General features: G+C 44.9%; 1 protein-coding gene across 1 annotated transcript in view; it reads right to left on the bottom strand.

Moving 5' to 3' along the window:
* Positions 1–3,154: 3,154 nt before the first annotated feature.
* LOC133457977 (desmoglein-2-like protein) overlaps positions 3,155–23,077 on the bottom strand; it is a 36,184-nt gene continuing 16,261 nt past the window's right edge. Inside the window, exons 4-14 of the mRNA XM_061737394.1 lie at positions 22,710–22,848; positions 20,281–20,450; positions 20,050–20,184; positions 17,876–18,061; positions 17,039–17,754; positions 14,795–14,937; positions 12,474–12,695; positions 11,167–11,406; positions 10,752–10,885; positions 5,858–6,133; positions 3,155–5,729 (exon numbers count right to left, since the gene is read on the bottom strand). Of these exons, the coding sequence (XP_061593378.1) occupies positions 4,413–5,729; positions 5,858–6,133; positions 10,752–10,885; positions 11,167–11,406; positions 12,474–12,695; positions 14,795–14,937; positions 17,039–17,754; positions 17,876–18,061; positions 20,050–20,184; positions 20,281–20,450; positions 22,710–22,848 (3,678 nt within the window). The 3' untranslated portion in view covers positions 3,155–4,412. The remainder of the gene's footprint in view (positions 5,730–5,857; positions 6,134–10,751; positions 10,886–11,166; positions 11,407–12,473; positions 12,696–14,794; positions 14,938–17,038; positions 17,755–17,875; positions 18,062–20,049; positions 20,185–20,280; positions 20,451–22,709; positions 22,849–23,077) is intronic.

Below are 23,077 nucleotides of genomic sequence, written 5' to 3' on the forward strand. Positions count from 1 at the left end.
TTACTCTGAACAGAGACAGAACATTTCTTTCCATTTACTTTTCTAGCCATTAGGATCATATTATGATCAGACAGCCCAGTTATAAGGTTATAAGATTTGATTATTCTGTCCGGCATGTTGCTAAAAATTAAATCCATCTGCGTACTAGAGGAATTTGTAATTCTGGTTGGTCCATCAATTATTTGTGTTAAATTAAAGGTGTCAGTTACTTGTTTAAGTTGCTTTCTTGAAGACTTGTCTTCCCAATTCACATTCACATCTCCGATTACTATCACCTCTCTATTTAAGTCACACTGTTGCAATAGTTCTCTAAACTTTTCATAAAAGCAAACATTTGATGAGGGCGGACGATAGATCACAATTAGAGTAAAAGAGGTTTCTGGCGAGAGTATAATACTTAGACCCAGATGTTCCAGTTCACAGTTTGTGAATTTGATTACATTGCATCTAATTGTGTCCTTTACATAACACATAACACACCCACCTTTTCCATGTTTACGATCATTCCTAGAAATGTTAAAACCGGCCACATTTATGGCTGCGTGTGGCGAGTTTTCATTCAGCAATGATTCAGATATCGCTAAGAAATCCAAATTTGATTCTTAGTAAGAGATGCTGTACTTATTCATATAAAGAGATAATACTTCTAATATTTATGTGACCCCTTAACAGTCCTTTGGGTTTGCTACGGGAGTCCCAGATTAACCTCGGGTTGTTCACAGTTTTAAAAACTTTCAATTTCCGATGTTTGATTGTCCCTTGATTGATGCCCCGATTAAATCTAGTTGCCCGTATTACTCCAGTTACTACATTCCCGTGATTAACGTTATCCTCCGAGTATGGAGTCGTTCCAGTCACCATCTGTCCAAGATCGCTCCCTGGGCCACCAGCCTCCCCGGCGAGACCGCTCCCCAAGCCCAAGCTGACAGCCGCAGCAGCCGCCACCTCCATGGAACCTCTCTCCGTCCACCCGTCCTCCACCCCCAGTAAGCAGTCTCCAGCAGCATGGCCACTCCCATCTCCTCGCCCAGTACCGGCCACAGTCACTGTCGTCGCGTCTCCCACAGTATGAGGAATCACAGCGATGCTCCTGTTGATGTTTTCGGATACATATCCACGTTTCAGGCTGCCAATCTCTTCACTTGTTTCACATGTGGAAAACCGGGACACTGGTGTACTGTATATGCCCGGACATCAGAAGACAGATGGCAATTATGAATGCCTCGAAATTCTGACATTTAGATGCGGTCTTGACATTTCTCTTGCCGTGACGTTTCCAGGCTATATGCAAGCTTGGATACAGGAAAGTGGACAGCAGCGCAAAACTGCTATACCCAAAATGTTTGAGGCTGATTTTACTCCGTTCATGAGAGAAACCCTTACTAAAATAAGGCCCTGAATTGACAGGTTTAGGCCCTGTATCTTAAAAATTTAAAGTAAGGCAGTAAGTTAAAAGTGTCAGGACACCTGATCCTCCTGCTGCAGCCATCTTGCCCCCCCCCCCCCCCCCCCCCCTCTTTTGTGAAGACCAGAGCTTCAGGAGCTGCATGCTGACCTGCAGTCCGCCCCTCTGATCATCCCACTGCTTGCTTCCCCCTGTCTGTATGGATGTCCGGTAGATGCCTGCTGACATCCTGACCTGAAGCTGTGTGCTGCTAACTCTTAAATGCTCTTCTTTTGGTCCAAAAACAACTACTTCCATTTCGTTTGTGTTTGACTGAAGAACATTATGTCACACACACTCATTGATTTGTTCTCTGCATCTACTCAACGCTTGTATGGGCTCATTGTCATCTGGTGACATTGTGATGTAAAGTTGTGTGTCATCTGCATAGTTATGTTAACTTATCTTGTTCTTTATTATTATTTGAGCTAGCGGAACTGCGATGGACTGGCAACCTGTCCAGGGTGTAACCCCTGCCTCTCGCCTGAAATTAGCTGGGATAGGCTCCAGTAGACCCCCGTGACCCTGCAAAGGATAAACTGGTATAGAAAATGGATGGATGGAGCTAGTGGAAGCATGTAGATGTTAAATAGAAGGGGTCCTAGGATAGAACCATCATCAGGATTCGCCAGGAAACATTAACTGAAAGGAAGAGAGCCTTCTACTCCTCTTTGGTAGAATCAAAACTTTTATTACAATCTTTCAGCATTCTGTGACATAAAAAAGGTGCTTTATGAAACAAAGGTTTTTTAAGTACGATATTTTACAATAGGAGCAAACGTTTATGCCAGACGCTCAAGGTACAGAAGTGCACAAAATGTAAACACAACACATTTACATTAGTCAAATTGACATTGTTTCATAATTCAACAAATAGCATTTTGCATGAAAGTCTAGAAGAACACTAAGCGCTGAGTTTCCAATGACCTGGGTCCTTAGTAAGTTCTGGGAAACATAATGTGTAACAACCTTGGCCGTCGAGGGCCCACTGTCCTGCATGTTTTAGATTTCCTGCTTTCCTGCTTGAGGACCAGGGCTGGAGACCCCTGGTATAGATGACTGAGTAATAGGAGCCATTTGAACCAAATTTGGCATCAACAGTTAAAGATTCTCTTTCTTCAGAAACGGAACAGAAGAGTAGAAGTACCGTACTTGCTGTTTTGCCGACAACTACAGCAAACGTTTGATTTACCAGTTAGCTCCACTGGAAGCTGTGGGACACCCACTGGTGATTGTCATGTCCCTGTTGACTGCCCTGATGCAGGACTAAGTGATAGGGGCGAACAAATTTGGAATTTCAGGCCTGCAACTTGCCATCCACAACCAGAGCGAGAGCCAATGCCAACTGATAGTTGGTAGTCCTGAAACCTGGCTTTTGCAGGCCAAATGGTGAGAAATGTCAGTCCCCAAGGTTTTCCATGACAACCCTTTAGATGAAGTGGTGGTGGTGGATGAAGCTCATCTTGTTAACCAAAAGTAAGAGGTAGACTTGTTAACTTGCTCCAACAATGAAATAAGCCATTCAAGAAGTATATAGTTTATATATATATATATATATATATATATATATATATATATATATATATATATATATATATATATATATATACATATATATATATATATATATATATATATATATATATATATATATATATATATATATATATATATATATATATATATATACATATATAGTATAATTTCGGTCAATCACAAACATAAAAGTAATCTGAACATGATTATGTATATCCGTCTCACGTTAGATGCCATGTTACACACGGTTCCTGGACTGAACGTGTCTCCTTAGGAGGGGTTTACTCACGAACAGTCTGTCACATGTGGTGTCCCCCAAGGTTCCGTCCTCGGCCCCATCCTCTTTAAACTTTACATACTTCCCCTGGGTCGTGTCATCAGCCGGCATGGGATATCATTCCATTGCTACGCTGATGACACACAACTGTATTTCCGACCTCCCACTTCCCTCCGACCCCCGTCAGCACCATCAGTATCCACCTAAACCACCTGCCTTGCGGAGATAAAGGCATGGATGGCTCACAATTTCCTGCAGCCATTCTGATCGGCACCCCACACTTGGTAAATTCATCCCCAATAACCAGCATCACTTTTCTGGCCAGAACCTCCCACTCTCCCACCCACCAACCTAGCTGTCAAAATGGACCCCTACCTGACCATTGACCCCCACATCTAAAACCTTTGCAAAACCTCATTCTTCCACCTCCAAAATATAGCCAGACTCCGTCCCACACTCTCCCTCCCTGATGCCAAAAAACTTGTCCACGCTTTTGTCTCCTCAAGGCTGGACTACTGCAATGCACTTCTCATCAGGACCCCTAGCAAGAGCATCAAGAAGCTCCAGCATATTCAGAACTGTGCTGCTAGGGTCCTGTTGAGAGTGCGGAAATATGATCACATTACACCCGTACTCCACACTTTACACTGGCTCCCCATCTCCTCCAGGATTGAACACAAGGTCTGCCTTCTAACTCATCAGTGCATCCACAGCAACGCCCCATCATATCTCAAAGAAGTCATCGCAAATATAAAGTACGTTATTATTATTATTATCCTTCAAACTGAGAGTGCTGTGACTGCTGTCTACCCAAAATAGGACACTGTCACTCACACAACCCCACCTCATGTAAAATTATTCACTAAATGTTATTTCAATAGATGCCTGTCTATAAATCTATCATGCTGACTTGATCGGCCCCAACTGTACCTATACTAGATTACCAACTGCATCCCGTCTTTCTTCACGCGTCTGCTGCCACAGATTATTGTTATTATTATTGTTATTAATATTAGTATTATTATTAATAATAATAAATAAAAAATGGTAATGGTTATAACCACATTACCCGTATCTGAGTACCCTGTTTTTTACCAACATCACTGGCCGTGCTACTGTACCACAAAAAGCTCCTTGGTCTGCGTAAAAAACCCTCTAAGAGGAACTAGTATCTTTTTCCAGAATAGCGTCTCTGGGCAAAATGTCCAGAGATGAGCCCGGGTCCAGCACCTCCATTTCATTTTGAAAACTCTCCTCGAGTAGCATGTAATTACCCATGAGATTTGGCTCCATTATTGTCCAGCCTTCCATGGCTACTGAACCCTGGATCACTGCTGGATTATCAGGCAGCAACACAGTCGGAGTGACTGGACTCATGGGCCCAGCAGAACTATTAAGAGTTGTAGAACCCTCTGCATTCTGGATAACAAGCCCTGAAAACACAGTCGGAGAGACTGGACTCATGGGCCCAGCAGAACTATTAAGAGTTGTAGAACTCTCTGCATTCTGGACAACAAGCCCTGAAAACACAGTCGGAGAGACTGGACGCATGGGTCCAGCAGAACTATTAAGAGTTGCTGAACCCTCTGCATTCTGGACAACAAGCCCTGAAAACACAGTCGGAGAGACTGGACTCATGGGTCCAGCCGAAATATTAACACTTCTAGAGCCCTCTGCATTCTGGACAACAAGCCCTGGAAGAGGGTTCTGGGTTCCACTGATTACAAGATCAGATGGAACCTGGGGACCATTGACTAGAAACATCCCAGGAAGACTGGTTCCTTGGGAGACAACATAGGACATGGGCTGCAGTACAGGGGTGGTGGTGTAGTAAACTGGCTGCTGTTGCAGTACGACCGTCTGAGGAGCATAACACAGGTTAGCAGAATGAACAATGTTAGAGGAATGACCGATGTTAGTGACACTGGAGCGAGGAAGGGTCATGGAGGATGAGCTGTTGCTCACTGTGTTGAGAGATGATTTAGAGATGTTAGTAACACTGGAGCGAGGAAGTGTCATGGAAGATGAGCCGTTGCTCACTGTGTTGAGAGATGATTTAGAGATGTTAGTGACACTGGAGCGAGGAAGTGTCATGGAGGATGAGCTTTTGCTCACTGTGTTGAGAGATGATTTAGAGATGTTAGAGGATGATATGACTTTCTCTGTCTTTACTACAGAATGCTTTGCTCCAAGCACCTGCTCAACCCTGGTCTTTGAAACAGGTTTAACAGCATTCACTGTGGTTTTGACAGCACCTGTTGTTTTAAATGTCTGGGAGGGTTTGGGTGTTGGTGTTGGAGGGGAACAGATCTCAGCCAGAGTCATGAACTTTTCTCCAAGGTCATTGAGGAAGTCCAGATCATGGTCAGACTCCAGGAGGCTGCAACAGCCCACTGAGCCAGCAGAGGAGCCCTGGCCTTCAAAATCATACTCCAACAGACCGTCTTTCCCTGTCACAGCGAACACTGATTTCTGTTTGGATTGAAAAACAGAAAAAACAATGGTGTGAACATGTTTTTGTCAAAGCTGTAAGTTTGTCTATTTAGGTAGAAGATATGGTGGCAATAAACTCTCCTTGTGCCTCTGAAACAATATCTCACCTGTGAGTAGTAGTCTGCGAGGAAAGAATCAGGAAGGGCAATATCCTCGTACAAATCTTCTTTGCCATGCATTTGTCTGCTAAATGTAGCAGCGCCGCCGCTGTGGTTGTAAAACTCGTACATACCATCAGCCTCCATCAATATTTGGCCGGTGCCGTGAAACATGTTGTTGTAGCCCTGTGTCATAAAGTTTCCTGCAGTAGCTGAGGAGATGGCCTTAAAATCAGTTTTTTGCTTGATGCTTTGTAGAACAGGAACACTTTGGAGAGGCACTTCCTGAAAGAAAGAAAGAAAGAAAGAAAGAAAGAAAGAAAGAAAGAAAGAAAGAAAGAAAGAAAGAAAGAAAGAAAGAAAGAAAGAAAGAAAGAAAGAAAGAAAGAAAGAAAGACTTTACTTTATAAACACTTTATTAAAGAAACATTCTGACAGTTCTTTAAAAAACTATTTCACTATAAATTAAAACTACATGAATTATTCCATATACATTCTAAAAACCTCCCATACCTCCCATCTAAACCTTCAACACCAGAGAGACATCTTTCCCCAGTGAACGCAAGACCTGCCGAACAGCCCACATATTCATAAAACCATCCAAGTTATTGGTCAGATTAAAAAATGGATGTTCAACCTTCAGACGTGCTGCCACCAAACCCCTTAGACAGCGCACAGCGTCAGTCCAGCCCACTCTAAGGATTAGAGCACGTGCGTAAATAAAATTCATTAAAACCAAAATGTGTCTTTTTTTGTAGTGTATTTAGCTCCAAAGATAAACAGGGGAATAGTGAAGACCTCTCCCAAACCCTTAACCCACTCCTGCAACATTGTAAATAGACCAGCCAGGCGGGGACAGGACACCACTAAATGCTCTAACGTCTCTGTCGTTGAACAAAATGGACATCCCTCCCCAGTGCTCGGGTCCAAGTGAGCTCTATCTGTTTGTGGCTATTGCTCCATGTATAATCCTCCATTGGATGTCAGCCATCAGTTTCTCAACAGGAGGCTTATACAGGACCCGCCAGCTGTAATTAGGGGAAACGTCTGAGCCAAACACCTCTGTCCACCTCCACTCCCGGACTCCTGTCAGCATGTCGAGGTTCATCACCTTCACACAGCTGGAGTACTGCTGCTTCCCTTTACAGGACATGAAAGTTCTTAGTGCTGGGGTCTTCATGGACAGGAGCAGACTGTCCTCCTCTCTCCACTCCCCCACTGCAGGACTCACACTCAGGGAAGGGAAGACGTACACATGTCTCTCACTCCACTGGTCAGCCAGATCTTTGTTAGTAGCAAAATCCCGGGAAGGTTCTGCCAGCAACCGTCAAACCTCGTTCACCAGCTTCTGCAACACTCTGGTTGACCTTATGCCAGTTATTTCAGCCAGCTTCTCCACTGAAGTCCTTGAAAGATAGCCCAGCTTCACAACTCCTGCCTCAATAAACGCATTTCTGAGGGTGGCTGAAGAGAAAGATGTGCCAGACAGAAGCTCACTGCCAAACAACAGCTCCTCAAACAGCAACATCCCAGGCCTGGGGTCCGGTGGTCTAGTGAAACTCAGAGTCCTCCAAGCATTGACAACTGAGATGTATAAAGGTGTGAGTCCATCAAAACTGTATGCAGGGGGCTTCAGCAAGAAAAGCTGTTTATCGTAGCCCAAACCTTCGAAAGCCTTCCAAAGCCTTCCAAAGGAACAGCTGAGCCGCAGCCAACCAGCAGGGAGAACATCCATACAGCAGCCACTGAGCTGCCTGAAGTCTGAAGGCAGCAGTCCTCGAAAAGATGTCCACAAGGCCCTGCCCCCCCTCTGCCACAGGGAGGTACAGGACCAACGCTCTCACCCAGTGATGACCTGAACAGAAGAAATCCACCTGGAAACACTAGTTGCTTCATGAGGTCCAGCGGGGGTGTCAACACTGCAAGCCGGTGCCACAGAGACGAGGCAACCAAGTTGTCGATTATCAGAACCCTTCCCCTGTAGGACAGCTGGGGTAGCAACCATTTATATTTAGATAACTTGGCTTGCACTTTTCCCAGCACTCCCTACCAGTTCTTCGCAACCATGTCCTCACTCCCCAGTTAAACACCCAGGACCTTAAGACCCCTGTTTCCCCACCTGAGGTTACCAGGAAGACAGGGTACGTTGCCTTCAGCCCCTTGACCTACCTAACAGGCCTCACTCTTCCCCCAGTTGACTCTGGCTGACGCAGCCTTCTCGTACAAAGCCAGACTTTTAATTCGTTAAATTCGTAATTCGTTAATGTCCCCCTGATCCTGGACAAGAACATTGACGTCGTCAGCATAGGCTGATACCACTACAGGGGGGCTTTGAGTGAGCTCAGGCAGGCACAGGCCCCTCAGTCGGTCTCTAAGCCTGTGAAGAAGAGGCTCGATGGCAATACTGTAGAGTTGAGATGGGGCAGCCCTCTCTGATCCCTCTTTCCACTGGTACAGGACCACTCATCCCCCCCCCACACTTTCACAACACAACATGCACCACTGTACAGTAACTTCACCCAGGACAAAAAGTGCTCCCCAACACCAAAAGCCTGTAGTGTGGCAAAAAGAAAAGAGTGCTCGACACGATCAAATGCCTTCTCTTGGTCAATAGACACAATACCAATATTAACATGGTACAGCTTACAAACATCGAAAATGTCTCTCATTAAAAAAAGATTGTCCAACATGGATCTGTCAGGGACACAATAAGACTGATCAGAGCCAATAAAGAATTCCATAAAACCTTTTCAGTCTGTTTGCTAAAACCTATGACAGTATTTTGACCAATCCAGGAGGTGGGGCACAGCAGGATATTTGCCAAGTCGGTATATCTAATTGACAAGACCTCCAGCCTCTGCATCACACTCTGACAACCCATAACAGCAGCTTCAACACTGGGTCATTTCTCTTAGCGTATACTGACATGTTGGAGGTCGGGCAAAGTACAACTTAAACCCTGTCAGAGTTGGCTGGATTTCCTGGAAAGGGAGAAACAGAAACCGCTGACCGAGCATTTGGATCTGACAACCTTATGTAGGACCAAGCAGCCGGAGCTGAGTTTTTTGAGAGGAGACTCTTCCGGAAGGGTTTGTAGCCTCGTTTGTTTTATTCAGCTCTCCAAAATAAACACACAGGTGTTTCTGACTTTCAACACCGTCTCACAGGTCACGCCTCGTGTCTTACCTCTGCTTGCTGACGTGAAATGTAGAAACATCCTTTTATTCCTGTGGGAACTTTTTAAGCAGTGAAGTTGCGAAACTTTTCCCTCAGGTATTTTTTTGAGATTTATGTGACACACTGAAAAATTTCAACTCATGTGATGGATTTCGAAGATAAGGTTCACAGCTGCTTATTGTTCCCATCAGACATATTTTATTCAAACCTTGAACAGAATCTTCTGAGTACCTTGCAAAAATGGCCGAACAGTTCTTTTTTGAATAAGTGTGGCAAAGTTGAACCTTCCTATTTTGTCATTTTGAACAAATTTAAATGATTTGTGCTCTATGGTATCATATGGTGTCATAAATATGATCTCAATGTCAAGCCTTATCTTTAGTTTGAAAATAATTTCTTGACATTTCCAAAAGAATAAAAAAGTAAAAAATCAGTAGTTATAACTGTTGGGCAGCACTGTGGCTTAGTGGCTTAGCACTGTTGCCTCATAGCAAGAAGGTTCCAGGTTCGACTCCCAGGCCCTCAGGACCTTTCTGTGTGGAGTTTGCATGTTCTTCCCGTGCTTGCGTGGGTTTCCTCCGGGTACTCCGGTTTCCTCCCATTGTCCAAAAACATGCATGCTACGTTAATTGATCATTCTAAATTGCCCATGGTGTGAGTGTGAGTGTGTCTGGTTGTTTGTGGGGACTGCGGGTGGAAACTAGCAATTCTGCTAAAACCTGGTGTATTTACACTGCTCAATGTAGTGTTCATGAATATGCATTGTCCCGTCTAAATAAATAAATGCAAATGTTGAACTGTTCCTAAAGCATGCTAGCGGGGACTGACAGAGGGGTCCGTCTTCTCTCCAAACGGCCCCTGTGAGGGTGAGGTCACAGTATGGAAGCAGGCTACGCCTCATGAGTAGCTGCTTTTAAAGAGGCAATATTCTGTGGCGCTGTCGAGCAGCTAATGGAGTAGGTCGTGGGTTGGATGCGCTCTGCAGAAAATAGGATTTAACTTCTTTTTTTGGTGCCTTACACCAACAATTAGATATAAGAAATTCATCTAAAGGACCACCTAAGGTTTTCAGCAGGTTTCCACTGTTTCCCTGTAAATGGCGAGCAACCTGCGTAAATACAGGGACACGGGGAAGGCAGCCGCTAGCAGGACCGGCACTTCCTCCCACTCCTTTTTCGAACATCTGACTTGAAATATGGGTTTTGATGTTGGTTCCTTTCTTTATGTGGTGGAATGCACACCTGGATTTGTTTTCATGTCTTTTTTCTTGTTTTTTTTTTTTTAAATGTTCGAAATAAATGAAATAAACTAAACTAAAACTAAATTAATTTCAGGGGCTTGTATCCACAATCTTATTGTTTAGCAATGGACCCAGTACCACACACTCTGAAAGAACCCCTACAAAGTCTGTTTGGGTGAATGGGTAAATGTAAAACACCTTGAGATTAAAAAGTACTATTTAGGTGCAAGATCATTTACCACTTTGAGACAGAGCATGCAAGTTTAAGATTTGGCAGCTGTGGTCTCTGTACCTGTGATGTTTAAAAGCACAAACAGTTTATGAATCACAGGCCGTTCAGCCTGACTGACCTCCAGCTACAGTCTTTCTGTTAATCGAGTGGCGTACTGGACCTCTTTCATAAAACATATCTGATTTCCCTGCATTCTTAAATTAAACCAAAATTCCTAAAGCTGAGATATACCGGTAGTTTTCTTTCCAACCTACCTGGTCCTCTCCTAGTCCTTCAGTGTGATAGGATATCAGATATTCTTTGGTGTCAAATGGCAGATCAGTGAACTGGTCAGCGAAAACTGCATTTGCTCCTCCACACTGACAGAACAGCAGGAGAAGAGGGACGACTGCAGAGAGAATAAAGGACAGGGTCCAAGTCATTTAAAAAAAGCATACAGCGATGTCACTTTTCAAATACTGTGTCAAAATCAGGGTATGTTGGTTTTTGCGGGATTTCATTGATGGTTAAATTTCTGGCCAGAACTCTGCAGAGACTGCAGAAACAGCTAGATAGTGCATGGCTGTTTGTATGATAAACAATCTTAAATGTATTAAGTATTCATGTGTGCATGTGGTCAATATTTAGTTGTTTTTTTTTGCTTGACTGATACAAGAAGGTTGAACTTACACAGCAGTAAGCAGAATGCTGCTAAGATCAGGCCGATGAGTCCTCCAGAGACCTTAGAGGCCGTGGTTTCTAGTTTGTCTGCCTTCACACTGCAGTCCTCTCCTCCCTCACAGGTGCACACGTCCACAGTAAAAACTTCATTGGCTGGACAGGCCAGGCCCTGAGCATCCATCACCTCTATCTGGAGCTCATATGTACCAGGCCACAGCTCCTCCTGAGAATGAAGCGCTACCGTTGTTTCTGGAGACGACAAACACACACAATCACTGCACTAATACATGGCTAAGCAATATCTTGTTAGTTGAAGTTTGAACATAATGCAAAAACTGCCCTGATAACCACACAGAAGCGATTCTTTTTAGCTTCTTGGGTGGGAACCTCCTTTCGCCAGTGTTTTCTTTAGTTAGTCCCACTACACCTCCAGAAGGTACTGATCTCTTGCGTCACAGTCACTCCCATAATGCCAGCTTTCACTGCTCCCCACCAACACAACAACCTCCTTCACTTATCCTACAAAAGGCTGCCAAAGTCAAATCTGCACTGCCATCCTCTCCCATAGGGATGAAAAACTAATTGAGGCGTTTGTATCTTCTAGATTACTGTAATGTGTTATTAGCAGGATGTCCAAGTAATTTGCCGAATAGGCTCCAGCTGATCCAAAATGCAGCAACGCGAGTGCTGACAGGAATCAGTAAGACAGACCACGTCTCTCCAGTGTTAGCATCACCCCAGGTCTCTGTCCTGCATGTTTTAGATGTTTCACTGCTTCATTGCACCATGACACAAGTGACTGTGTGGTTACCAGAGTTGTGCAGATCTTGATGACAAGCTGATGACGATGACTAATTAGAATCAGGTGTGTTGAAGCAGAGAAACATCTAAAAGATGCAGGACAGGGGGTCCCGAGGACCAGGAATGCCCACCCCTGTCCTAGAGTGTCCAAAAAAACTAAACTGAAAACCTTTCTGTTTAGTAAAGCCTCTAGTTAGTGTTAGTAAACCTCTAGTGTTAGTAAACCTCTAGTTAGTGTTAGTAAGTCTCTAGTTAGTGTAAACTCTAGTGGTTTACGGTTTACAGTCAGTAGTCATAGCTTGCGCGGATGCGCTGAGCGCCCGCAGTCTGCCCTGCCTCCGTCGTTGTCTGCCACTCCGAAACATGTTCCCACTGCTGACATACCGCCCACACCAACCGTCACCAACATTCATTACCATGTTATCCATCCCTGAGTCAACTTCCACCCCACCTCTTGCGACTCTTTGGGCTTTATAAATTGAAATTGTCTTCCGAGCTCAAACAATTTTTCTTACCATTGAGAGGTTCTTCAACCCAGGTCCCTTTTGTACCATCAGGTATGATTGTGAATGTGAACGGAGCTGCGTTGGGAATGAAGTCTTCATCAAAAGCAGTGACGTAGATGGTTTTTTTATCTGAGCACAGGGTGGTGTGTGTGGTGGTCAAAGTAGGACAGTGGTCGTTGGAGTCGGCTACTTGGATGGCCATTGTCCCCGTGGCCGTCTTTGATGGCATGTCTGAGGGTGAAAACAGATACGTCTGTGAAACGTCGAAGGGAAAATCACATAGCAGAAAAATCCAGACTAATGCATCTTTTATAAGTGCAATCTTTGTTCATCTTTGTGTTCACATGGACATGTTTTTCTTCTCATTCGTTAAACACCATTCTGTTAAAACTACTTAGTTGATCAGAGTTGTCAAATTTAAGAAGGTATTGGAAGATTTTGGAAACTTGGCTCTGGGTAGAATTTGGTGAAGTTATTGAACACGACTGCCGGTCATCTGTAAAGATATCCAGGTGATCAGTTCTGATGCCTCAGGAGTGGGGCATCTAGTCCAGCCAGGACAAGTGGGATTAGTTCTTCTCACCAAGACTAATGAGCCTCCAGTCTTGGTGAGAAGAGTCCATCCATCCATCCATCCATCCATCCATCCATCCATCCATCCATCCATCCATCCATCCATCCATCCATCTTCCACCGCTTATCCGGAACCTGGTCGCGGGGGCAGCAGTCTCAGCAGGGATGCCCAGACTTCCTTCACCCCAGACACTTCCTCCAGCTCTTCCTCCAGCTCTTCCTCCAGCTCTTCCTCCAGCTCTTCCAGGGGAGTCCGATACGTTCCCAGGCCAGCCGAGAGACATAGTCTCTCCAGCGTGTCCTGGGTCTTCCCCGGGGTCTCCTCCCGGTGGGACATGCCTGGAACACCTCCCTAGGGAGGAGGGACATGCCTGGAACACCTCCCTAGGGAGGAGGGACATGCCTGGAATACCTCCCTAGGGAAGCGTCTAGGAGGATCCGGTACAGATGCCCAAGCCACCTCAGCTGACTCCTCTCAATGTGAAGGAGCAGCGGCTCGACTCCGAGCTCCTCCCGGGTGACCGAACTCCTCACCCAATCTCTAAGGGAGCATCCAGCCACCCTGCGGAGGAAACTCATCTCTAAGGGAGCGTCCAGCCACCCTGCGGAGGAAACTCATCTCTAAGGGAGGAAACTCATCTCTATGGGAGCGTCCAGCCACCCTGCGGAGGAAACTCATCTCGGCCACTTGTATCCGCAATCTTGTCCTTTCGGTCACTAGCCAAAGTTCATGACCATAGGTGAGGGTAGGTGCGTAGATTGACCGGTAAATCGAGAGCTTCACCTTTCGACTCAGCTCCTTCTTCACCACGACGGTCCGGTACATCGACCGCATAACTGCGGACGCTGCACCGATCCGTCTGTCAATATCCCGCTCCATCGTTCCCTCACTCGTGAACAAGCCCCCGAGATACTTGAACTCCTCCACCTGAGGCAGGACTTCTCCACCCACCCGGAGAAGGCACACCACCCTCTCCTGGTGGAGAACCATGGCCTCGGTCTTGGAGGTGCTGATTCTCATCCCTGTCGCGTCGCACTCGGCCTCAAACCGCCCCAGCACATGCTGAAGGTTCCGGTCTGATGAAGCCAACAGGACAAAGTCATCCGCAAAAAGCAGAGATGAAATCCTTTGGTTCCCAAACCGGATCCTCTCCGGCCCCTGGCGGCGCCTAGAAATCCTGTCCATAAAAATTATGAACAGGACCGGTGACAAAGGGCAGCCCTGCCGGAGTCCAACATGCACCGGGAACAAGTCTGATCTACTACTGATCTACTGCCAGCAATGCGAACCAGAGAAGAGTCGTGAAAGCATAATGTTGGAACACAAAAATAGCTATGATGAACTTCTGAATGATGGTTGTATTCGCCCTCAAAAATGTGAATTCGATCATTCTGCCAGCGGTCTGAAGGGATCTGGTTGAAGTGGTGCAAGGATATGGTCAGGATGGTTCCTGGACACGTGTCCTGCTGGGGGAGACCTTGAGGCAAACCCAGGGCATGCTGGAGTGATTATATCTCTTTGCTGGCATGGGGATATCTTGGTATTTCCCCTAGAAGAGCTGGAGGAGGTGGCTGAGAGATGATCGTCATGGTGATCATCATCATCATGATCATCATGACACCCAAAATAAAAAATACTACTGATAATAATAATATTATAGGTCTTGAATCAACAGTAAGAGAAACAAAGTCTCTTTCTCAGGAAACATGTCAATAAGCAGCAGAAATGAAGCTTTCATTTAGACAGAGGTGTTTACCTTTGGTCATGACCAGGATTTTGGCCACGTAGGTGCCGTTCACCAAGAAGGGAGACTCTCTGTCCGGTGGCTTGTTGAGTTTAATCTCGGCTGTCTCTTCGTCAATCGTGAACCAGTTGTCTGGATCATAGGCTTTGACATAACTGAAGATAAACGAACCAGAACAATGCTGTCATTGTCCATTTTAATCTCTTGAAAAACATTTTTTTAATAATTAGGCTGAACACATAATAATAATAATAATAATAATAATAATAATAATAATAATAATAATAATAATAATAATAATAATAATAATAATAATAATAATAATAATAATAATAATAATAATAATAATAATAATAATAATGACTTGGTTTTATATAGCGCCCTTCAAGGCACCCAGAGCTTTACAGAGACCATTATTCATTCATACACATTCTCACTGGTAGTGGTAGCTACGTTTTTGTAGCCACAGCTGCTACGTTTGTAGCCACAGCTGCCCTGCAGACTGACAGAAGCATGGCTGCCATATCGCGCGAAACGGCCCATCCGACCACCACCAAACATTCATACACATTCAAACGGGGCAAGGTGGGTAAGGTTTCTTGCCCAAGGACACTACGACAGCAAAGTGGGACGGAACGGGATTCGAACCGCCAACCTTCCGATCATTGGACGACCCGCTCTACCACCTAAGCTACTGCCGCCCCCACATGTTGTTGTATGCAGCTAAAGCCAGTATTTATTTAAGATATTTGGTCGTAGCTTTAGCTCGTGAGAGGCAGGACAATAATGACAAAATGAATATCATGGTCTTATCATGCAACTGTTTTGATCTGCCTTTGATGATCCGTATTGCTGGACTCTTTTGGTTTTTAGTTTCTCGTGGCTCTTGAATGAGTAACATTCCACTTATCTGACCTTTGGTGTGAAACAAGCTCATGAGACCTTTTCTGTTTCAGTGAGGCTGATTAGGGTTACACAATTTATTAATGTCATAGTTTCTATGATATCTTCATATAGAAAAGGACATTTAAAAAACGGTGCTCACAGATTAAGGTAAGTTTCACATTTGCATAGATAACATCCAGCTGTACCAGTTTCTGAACCTTCTATATCTCTGCTAATGTATCTGAAGAAGATCACTTGATTCAGCCACAGGTTTTGTCATTTTGACATTAAAAGCATGAATCAGAAGAAGAGGGGCTATGTTTTTTACTGTCTCTTGATGCAACCGCAGTTATATTGTGAGGACAGAACATTAAGTCTACAGTCTGGGGTAAATGGCCTGCAAACATGTGACTTCACAGAAGCTATCGTGCCCTCTCTGTAAAACTATGTATGTGTATTTGATGTATTTGAATATATCATTTAATACCTATTTTTCTATATTGATTATGTGTTTACTTATTCAAATACGGCCCGTAATCAATAAATATTTGAAGATTATGGAAAAATGGAAAAAAGAAAGAGAAAGTGGTTCTTACACTGGCTTAGTTTTGCAGACGGCATGAACCAGCACCAACGTGGTTCTTCTACATTTGCACCTTAGGTCTCCAACACCCCCCCAGTTTAAAATGCTTTGATATGGAGGTACATTCACAAAGGCCACTTAACAAATCATCAAAAAAAAAGAAAAAAATAGAAAGAAAAAAGAAAACTTTTTGTCAACCTAGTCCAGAGGCAGCGTCAACATCTCTGGATCCTCTAGTCAGAGTATTCAGCACGTGTCTTGAAAGAAATGTGTCATGTGTGCTCCAGACCAAAGATTAAAAGAAACAACCCAGACTTCTACCAGCAGTAAGTCCAAAACCCAAGCTCTCTGATGGTTTGGCCACATGTGTAACCTCAACGCCAGGACACCTTTTAAGTTTCATGATGAAGGCTTTACTACTTTAAACCCCTTTGGAACGTGTTGCTGGCCTTAAATGAACATACACAAATAACTTGGTTCTATGCCGTCTGCAAAGGAAATCAAATTCAAATTCAATGGGAGAGGCTTCATTTCTTTTTTCCTTTAAATTTTTTTTTTTTAAACCTCCAATATGATGTTGCATACTGAAAAGGACCATTTCCATCATTCCAGTTTCCATCAGTCGTGTGGGGGCGTTTTTTCATCTCCACAACAAACGTACATTGAAACAAATGAGCATTAAGTTCATTAAGTTCATAAATGTTACAAAGATGAATGTGTCAACCATAAATGCTTTTGTACAATCTTGCACAGTTTCTGGGTCCACTGCTGACTACAACTGACCTTACCTGACATCTTCCGCTGGTTTTCCTGTATCTGGATCAGTAGCAGCAAACACAGTGAGGGTGCCATTTTCTGGTAACTCATCTGGGTCCTCAGACACAGGAATGTTCTTGGTGCTGGGAAGGAATGCTGGAGCTTCTGGAAGATTATTCACTGTTATACTAATAGGATAGCTTTTTGTTGGTTTTTTGGGTTTCCGCTTTTTTCCTGGTCTTGGTTTGCCGCCTGGGTTAAGTCCAACACCCACTCCAGGTCCAACTCCAGGTCCAACTCCAGGTCCAGCACCTGGTCCACCACCAGGTCCAACTCCGCCTCCACCACCAGCTCCAGCACCAGTAGGCCCACCACCAGGATTAACCCCAACTCCAGGACCAGATCCTCCTTGAGGTCTAAGCCCCACATCGACCCCAGCATCCATGTCCACGTCTACATCTACTCCCACGTCTACCCCCACATCCACATCTACTCCCACGTTTACCCCCACATCCACATCTACTCCCACGTTTACCCCCACATCCACATCTACTCCCACGTCTACCCCCACATCCACATCTACTCCAGCACCAGCTCCAGCTCCAGCTCCAGCACCAGGACCAGCACCAGGACCAGCACCACCCTGAAATTCAAAATCCATCAGTAGAGGACCCCCCTCTACAAAAGGAGCCACATTCGCAATGAGCAGGCCAAGCTGCAGGTTTTGTATGTCCTCAAAATTTATTGGCTGATTTGGTCCAGATGGATGACGGATAACATTGAAAGGGAAATAAGGAAAAGGAAATTAGGAAAGTGAATGAAAGTAGTACACATTGGAACAAAGACTGGAAAAGATAAAACTGGAATACCTTGATCAGCTTCAGGATGCCCTCGTTGGTTTCTTTGTCCGTCTCAATGGAGAACAGATTGTCCTCATTTCCTTTGGCAATTTCAAAGACAGTCAGCCAGTTGTCTGTGTGTTCAAGGTCTTTGTCCAGAGCTTTGATCCTCATCACAACAACATCAGCAACATTTTCATCCACTGAGCCACTGTACTGCAATGAAAACATGATTTTAAAAATGAAGTCTGTGAACAAAACCACATGCAATAATGGTGTTGGGCCACAGTCCTGTGCTGAACATGGGAAGACTGAATTCCAATTCTGAGGCGTAGCTCTGAGTCCTAACTCTGAGGGATAACTCTGAAGCCAGCCTCAACTTCTTAACGTTGACCGAATGCTTGAAACAATGGAATCTATGAAATGACTCAAGGCCTCAGCACGTTTTGCATTTACAGCCCCTTGGTGATAAGTAATAGCACCCTCATTGGGCATGGACCCCAAAGCTTAGGAAGGGCCCCAGCCGATTTATTGCACCCCAAGCCCGGCTATAAAGAGCAGGTTCCCTCCTTTCTCTCTCTCGTCTCCCAAGCCCTTTCCCATGGAGTTCTCTGTGAGCTATGAACAAGGCCACAGCTCCTATTTTAGCATTAAAAAGCTACTAGCTATTGGCCGGCCGGCAGCTATTGTGCCTGAAGAAGCGTCTGGCTGCCTTGAAATGGCAACCAAAGTCTGTAGCGCTGCAACGAGTGACCTGCGAACGTTCTGAGCCCCAGATGAGTCGAACGAGGGACCCTTGCATGCCTCGACGATGTGAACGCCCTCGGACCGACCTGGAGCTGAAGCAGGCCCAGCTGCGGTGCCCATGCTGCATCCCCTCATCCACACTGAGACAAAGTTTAGTTTTAGTTTAGTTTTACATCGTGAGCCGGACCGCTGATCCCGTCACAACTGGCCGCTCCTCAGAGGAGATGAATAACTTCCATAATTATGAACGTAACACTTGTGATAGGATAAAGGAGTTGATTTCTTTAATTAAGAACGCAACCAGAAGCATTCACTTCAGATGTGCTTAGTTGTAAAACCCTGCTCCAGTCAGATGAGCTCAGACGCGTGGAGGAACGCTATGAACAGTCATGGATGCTACGTGAGCAGTCGCTTAGGCTCTGTGAGCAGCCGCTGGACCCCCGTGAGCAATCGCTTAGGTTTCGTGAGCAGTTGCTAGACCTTCGTGAGTAGTCACCGAACTTCCGTAAAGGGTCCACTCTAAGCTCCATTAAAATGGAGCAGAGCTGGGTTGAAAACGGGCAAGCGAACCACGAGTCACAGCTTGAGTCAGAAGTTAGAGTAGATCAACTCTCCAATGTCCCGATCACTAACAAACAGGTGCAGCAGTGTGTTAAATGGTGCGACCAACCTCACACTGACCCATGGCCAGAGAGAGGATCCAACAGTTAGCCTGCTTATCCCGTCTTCTACCTCGGACCTCTCCACGGTTCCATGGAGTTCTCTGTGAGCTATGAAAAGGCCACAACTCCTATTTTAGCATGAAGAGCTACTAGCTATGGCCCGGCCTCCTCCATGATCATGACCAAAGAAGCGTCTGTCTGGAGCGCTGCAACGAGTGACCCGCCAACGTTCTGAACCCCAGATGAGCCGAACCAGGGACCCTGCATACCTCGACGTGAACGCCTTTGGACCGACCTGCAGCTGAAGGAGGCCCAGCTGCTGTGCCCATGCTGCATCACTCATCCACACTGAGATGAGGAGAGCACAGAGAGAGAGAGAGAGATGCTCTTTATCAGGATCACCTGCGGAGCGTAACCACCCAGCTGTTCACCAAGGAACGCTGACCAGCCAGACCAAACCACCTTTTCAACTACAACTATCCAATCAGAACCTTCCCAACCCCCAGACCTTAAACGCAATTGTATAAAGCTGAAAAAACGTGTTTTCCATGTAAACCTCAATTCGGAATTACTATTTCCATGTAAACTCGAAGGAAAATAGTTTAATTCTGAATTATTTAATTCGGAATAATTAATTCCAATTAAAAAACATCATATAACCATGCATTCAGCAGCTCACTGATTTCACAACAACAAAGTTCTTTGTGTGTTTGGGTGGGTGGGTGGGTTGGATGCGTTCGTGCGTGCACGCTAGTACGTACACAGAGACAACATAGTTTAAACTATGTTCTTTACCTCAGATTTTTCCAGAGTGGGGATGTTGTCGTTGATGTCCAGGACATTTATCTCCACAGTCCCTGTCCCTGTTAGACCCCCTGGTTCTCCTCCCATATCAGTTCCCATTACCACCAGTTTGTATAAATCATTTATCTGCCAGAGGAAAATAAATTGAAAAAATTTAAATGAATGAAATACAATAAAACAGCAGATCAGTCCTGCTGTGAAACTGCTGACGGCCAGCATCACCTCTCGGTCCAGGGTGGGCTCTTCCACAAACAGTTTTCCTGTTTTTGCGTCTATGCTGAACATGTGTCCGCTGCCTTCTGGCTCCTGACTGATGATTCTGTAGAAAATCTCTGCATTTATTGTTCCAGCTTCATCATCATCTTCACCCTTGATCTGCATGACGAAGGTTCCTGCAACAGATCGAGATCATGGCTTCATCATCCATCGAAAGAGCAGATTAAACACACCAACCGAGTGAGAGGGGGAAGAGACGGTGGCATGAGGTCGGGGACATTAATGCCTGTAAAATATGAAAAAACAGAGGGAAGACGAGACATGAATGAAGAGAAGGGAGGAATAAAAGTGAAAGTGTTGTCTAGAGAAGTGATAATCGGTGCTGTTTGATAACAGATAAAAGATCATCTGATTGTAGAAAGCTTCTTAGGCGGGAGATGGGGGTCTGAATGGGAATGACAGCACCAAGGAGAGGAGCAGGAACTGGTTTCACCGGAGTCGGTCCTCAGTCTGGATTCTTGAGACAAGTCTCAGATCTGCTCTGCTCTGCCTCAACAGCATACACTCTGAAGGGTTCATGCCACCCCACAAGACGCTGAGTTTTATTACTTTTATGAGTTTTGGGATGCACACAAAGCTGATGTGAAGTGTGCTTTGCCCAGACACGACGGCTTGTAAGAAACCTCAGCAGTCTCAGGGGCGTGCAGGTTCCCCCCAGGCTGCTGGGAGGTTCGGAGGCTGTCTCACCGCAGGTTCCCCCCAGGCAGGTCCCACAGACGTGGGGCACCATGTTTGGAGGCTGTCTCACCGCAAGTTTGACAACAGAAATGGTTAAAAGGTGAAATGTTCATTTTCAGGAAGACCAGGAAGCAGGGAATTACAGAGGTCCCGTTTTAGTTTCCCACTGAGATCTGACGTGTTCTGAAAGTGTTGCTTGAATTTTTCTGAGCAGTATATAAATGTGGTATTTAGGGATGCCCCGATACCATTTTTTTCACACCCAGTACCAAAACGAGTATTTTAATTTGTGTACTTGCCGATACCGAGTACCGATACGATACTTCTACCACAAAAATAACTAGGCTAAAAATGCAATGAAAAAAAATGAAAAATGCAATGAATTGGAAGACTTTATTTGCAACAGATAAATTCAATAAAAATAAATAAAATGAGTAGAATAACTATTTTTAACAATACTCAGCCGGCTGGGCTTTCCTCTGCCATGCGGCCATGCGCCGACAGCCCGCCGAGTCCCAACACGGCCCGTGGGTTGTGTCTCTTTCCATTGTCTGTCTCTTCTGCAGAACCTGAGCTAATGTTGCTGTTGTGTTCTTGCAGTAGCATTAGCAAAGTCCGTATACTCAGCTTTATGACGCGTCTTGAGATGTTTTATCAAGTTGCTGGTATTAAACAACGTATTCTCCTTCCCTCCTCTTGACTGCTTAGCATCAGTAGCTTCAGTCTGTCTTGCTTCTGTCGTCGTCTCTTATTCTGAAATATGTCCACACTGCTGACGTCCCGCTGCGTTAATTGTTGCTATCTTGCCTGAAACGGAGCTGCCAGTCTCACTCATGTATCACTCCACTTAATTTGGGCTCTCTTCTGGGTGTGTGTATGTGGGATAAGGGATGGGTGGGTGGGTGCAGGGCGTGTCAGGGTGGGGGGATTGCACGCAGATGTGTGCAGCCATGTTGTTTTAAATTGTGCTCTAAATAATCTGTGTATTTTTCTTGGTATTGTATTACTTGTTACTGTATTTCTTTTTTATTGTGACCTTTCAAGGGACTGCAGATGCAAATTAGCTTAAAGCTATAATCTGGTACAGTGCATCAGATTGAGAACATTTATGTTTTAACTGTACACTGTCCCTTTTTAAATAACATTGAATTGAATTGAATTGACTCTGTTCTCATCACCACACTAAGCTTAGCCGACTAGCGGCTAACTGGAACAGCTGGCTCACCCGAGGTGCCGCGGGGCGGCTCAACATCTCCCCCTACAGTCAGTAACTAATCAGTAACTACAACAACAATGAAGTGGTATCGGTGAGTGGTATCGGAGAATGTTTGCGAGTACGAGTATATCAGAGCAGGATCGGCCCCGAAACCAGTATCGGCATCGGGGCATCCCTAGTGGTATTGGTTGGCCCCTGGTTTGACATTAGAAACACATTCATGTCATATTTTCCTCTGGATGAGCCGGAATGTGGGTCTGATTGGGTTTTTAGGGTGATTTTGATTTAATGTTGGTCCTGAAGACATTTATATTTATTTTAGAAAGATTAGACATTTTCTGCAGCCATGTTTTGAGCTGGAGGAAAAACACTTAAGACGAATGAACTATAACCAGTTACAGAGCCGAAGTAGAAGACTTGTCATAGTCAATCTTTTCCAGTGGAAAGATGACTGCAACGCTGGTGTTTTACGCGTTTCTACCTTTTTTGCTGTGCTCTGCGACGTCCCCGCTCTGTCCCTTGAAGTAAGGGGCATTGTCGTTCTGGTCCAGGACAATGATGTCCATAGGAATGTCCTCCTCTGCCAAGGTCCCATTCAAGAACCTGGCAATGCCTTTCAGCTGCAGGGATTACATTAGGACATGCAACAGGGTTAAAAGATGTCAAATAGCTGCTTCGCTCTGTAAAACTGCATTTCAAAATGAGTTATGTATTATTGTTTTGCCTAAAAATACGACAGAGCAAAGTTGATCCACTGAAAAAGGTTTTATAAGATGGAGCCTACAGCTATTTAAGAGAATTTGATCTCTGCCCCTGAAATGAAAGCTTAAAGTCATGAATGAACGTGCA

Source organism: Cololabis saira, chromosome 13 (assembly GCF_033807715.1).
Source record: "Cololabis saira isolate AMF1-May2022 chromosome 13, fColSai1.1, whole genome shotgun sequence".
NCBI classification, from domain to species: domain Eukaryota; kingdom Metazoa; phylum Chordata; class Actinopteri; order Beloniformes; family Belonidae; genus Cololabis; species Cololabis saira.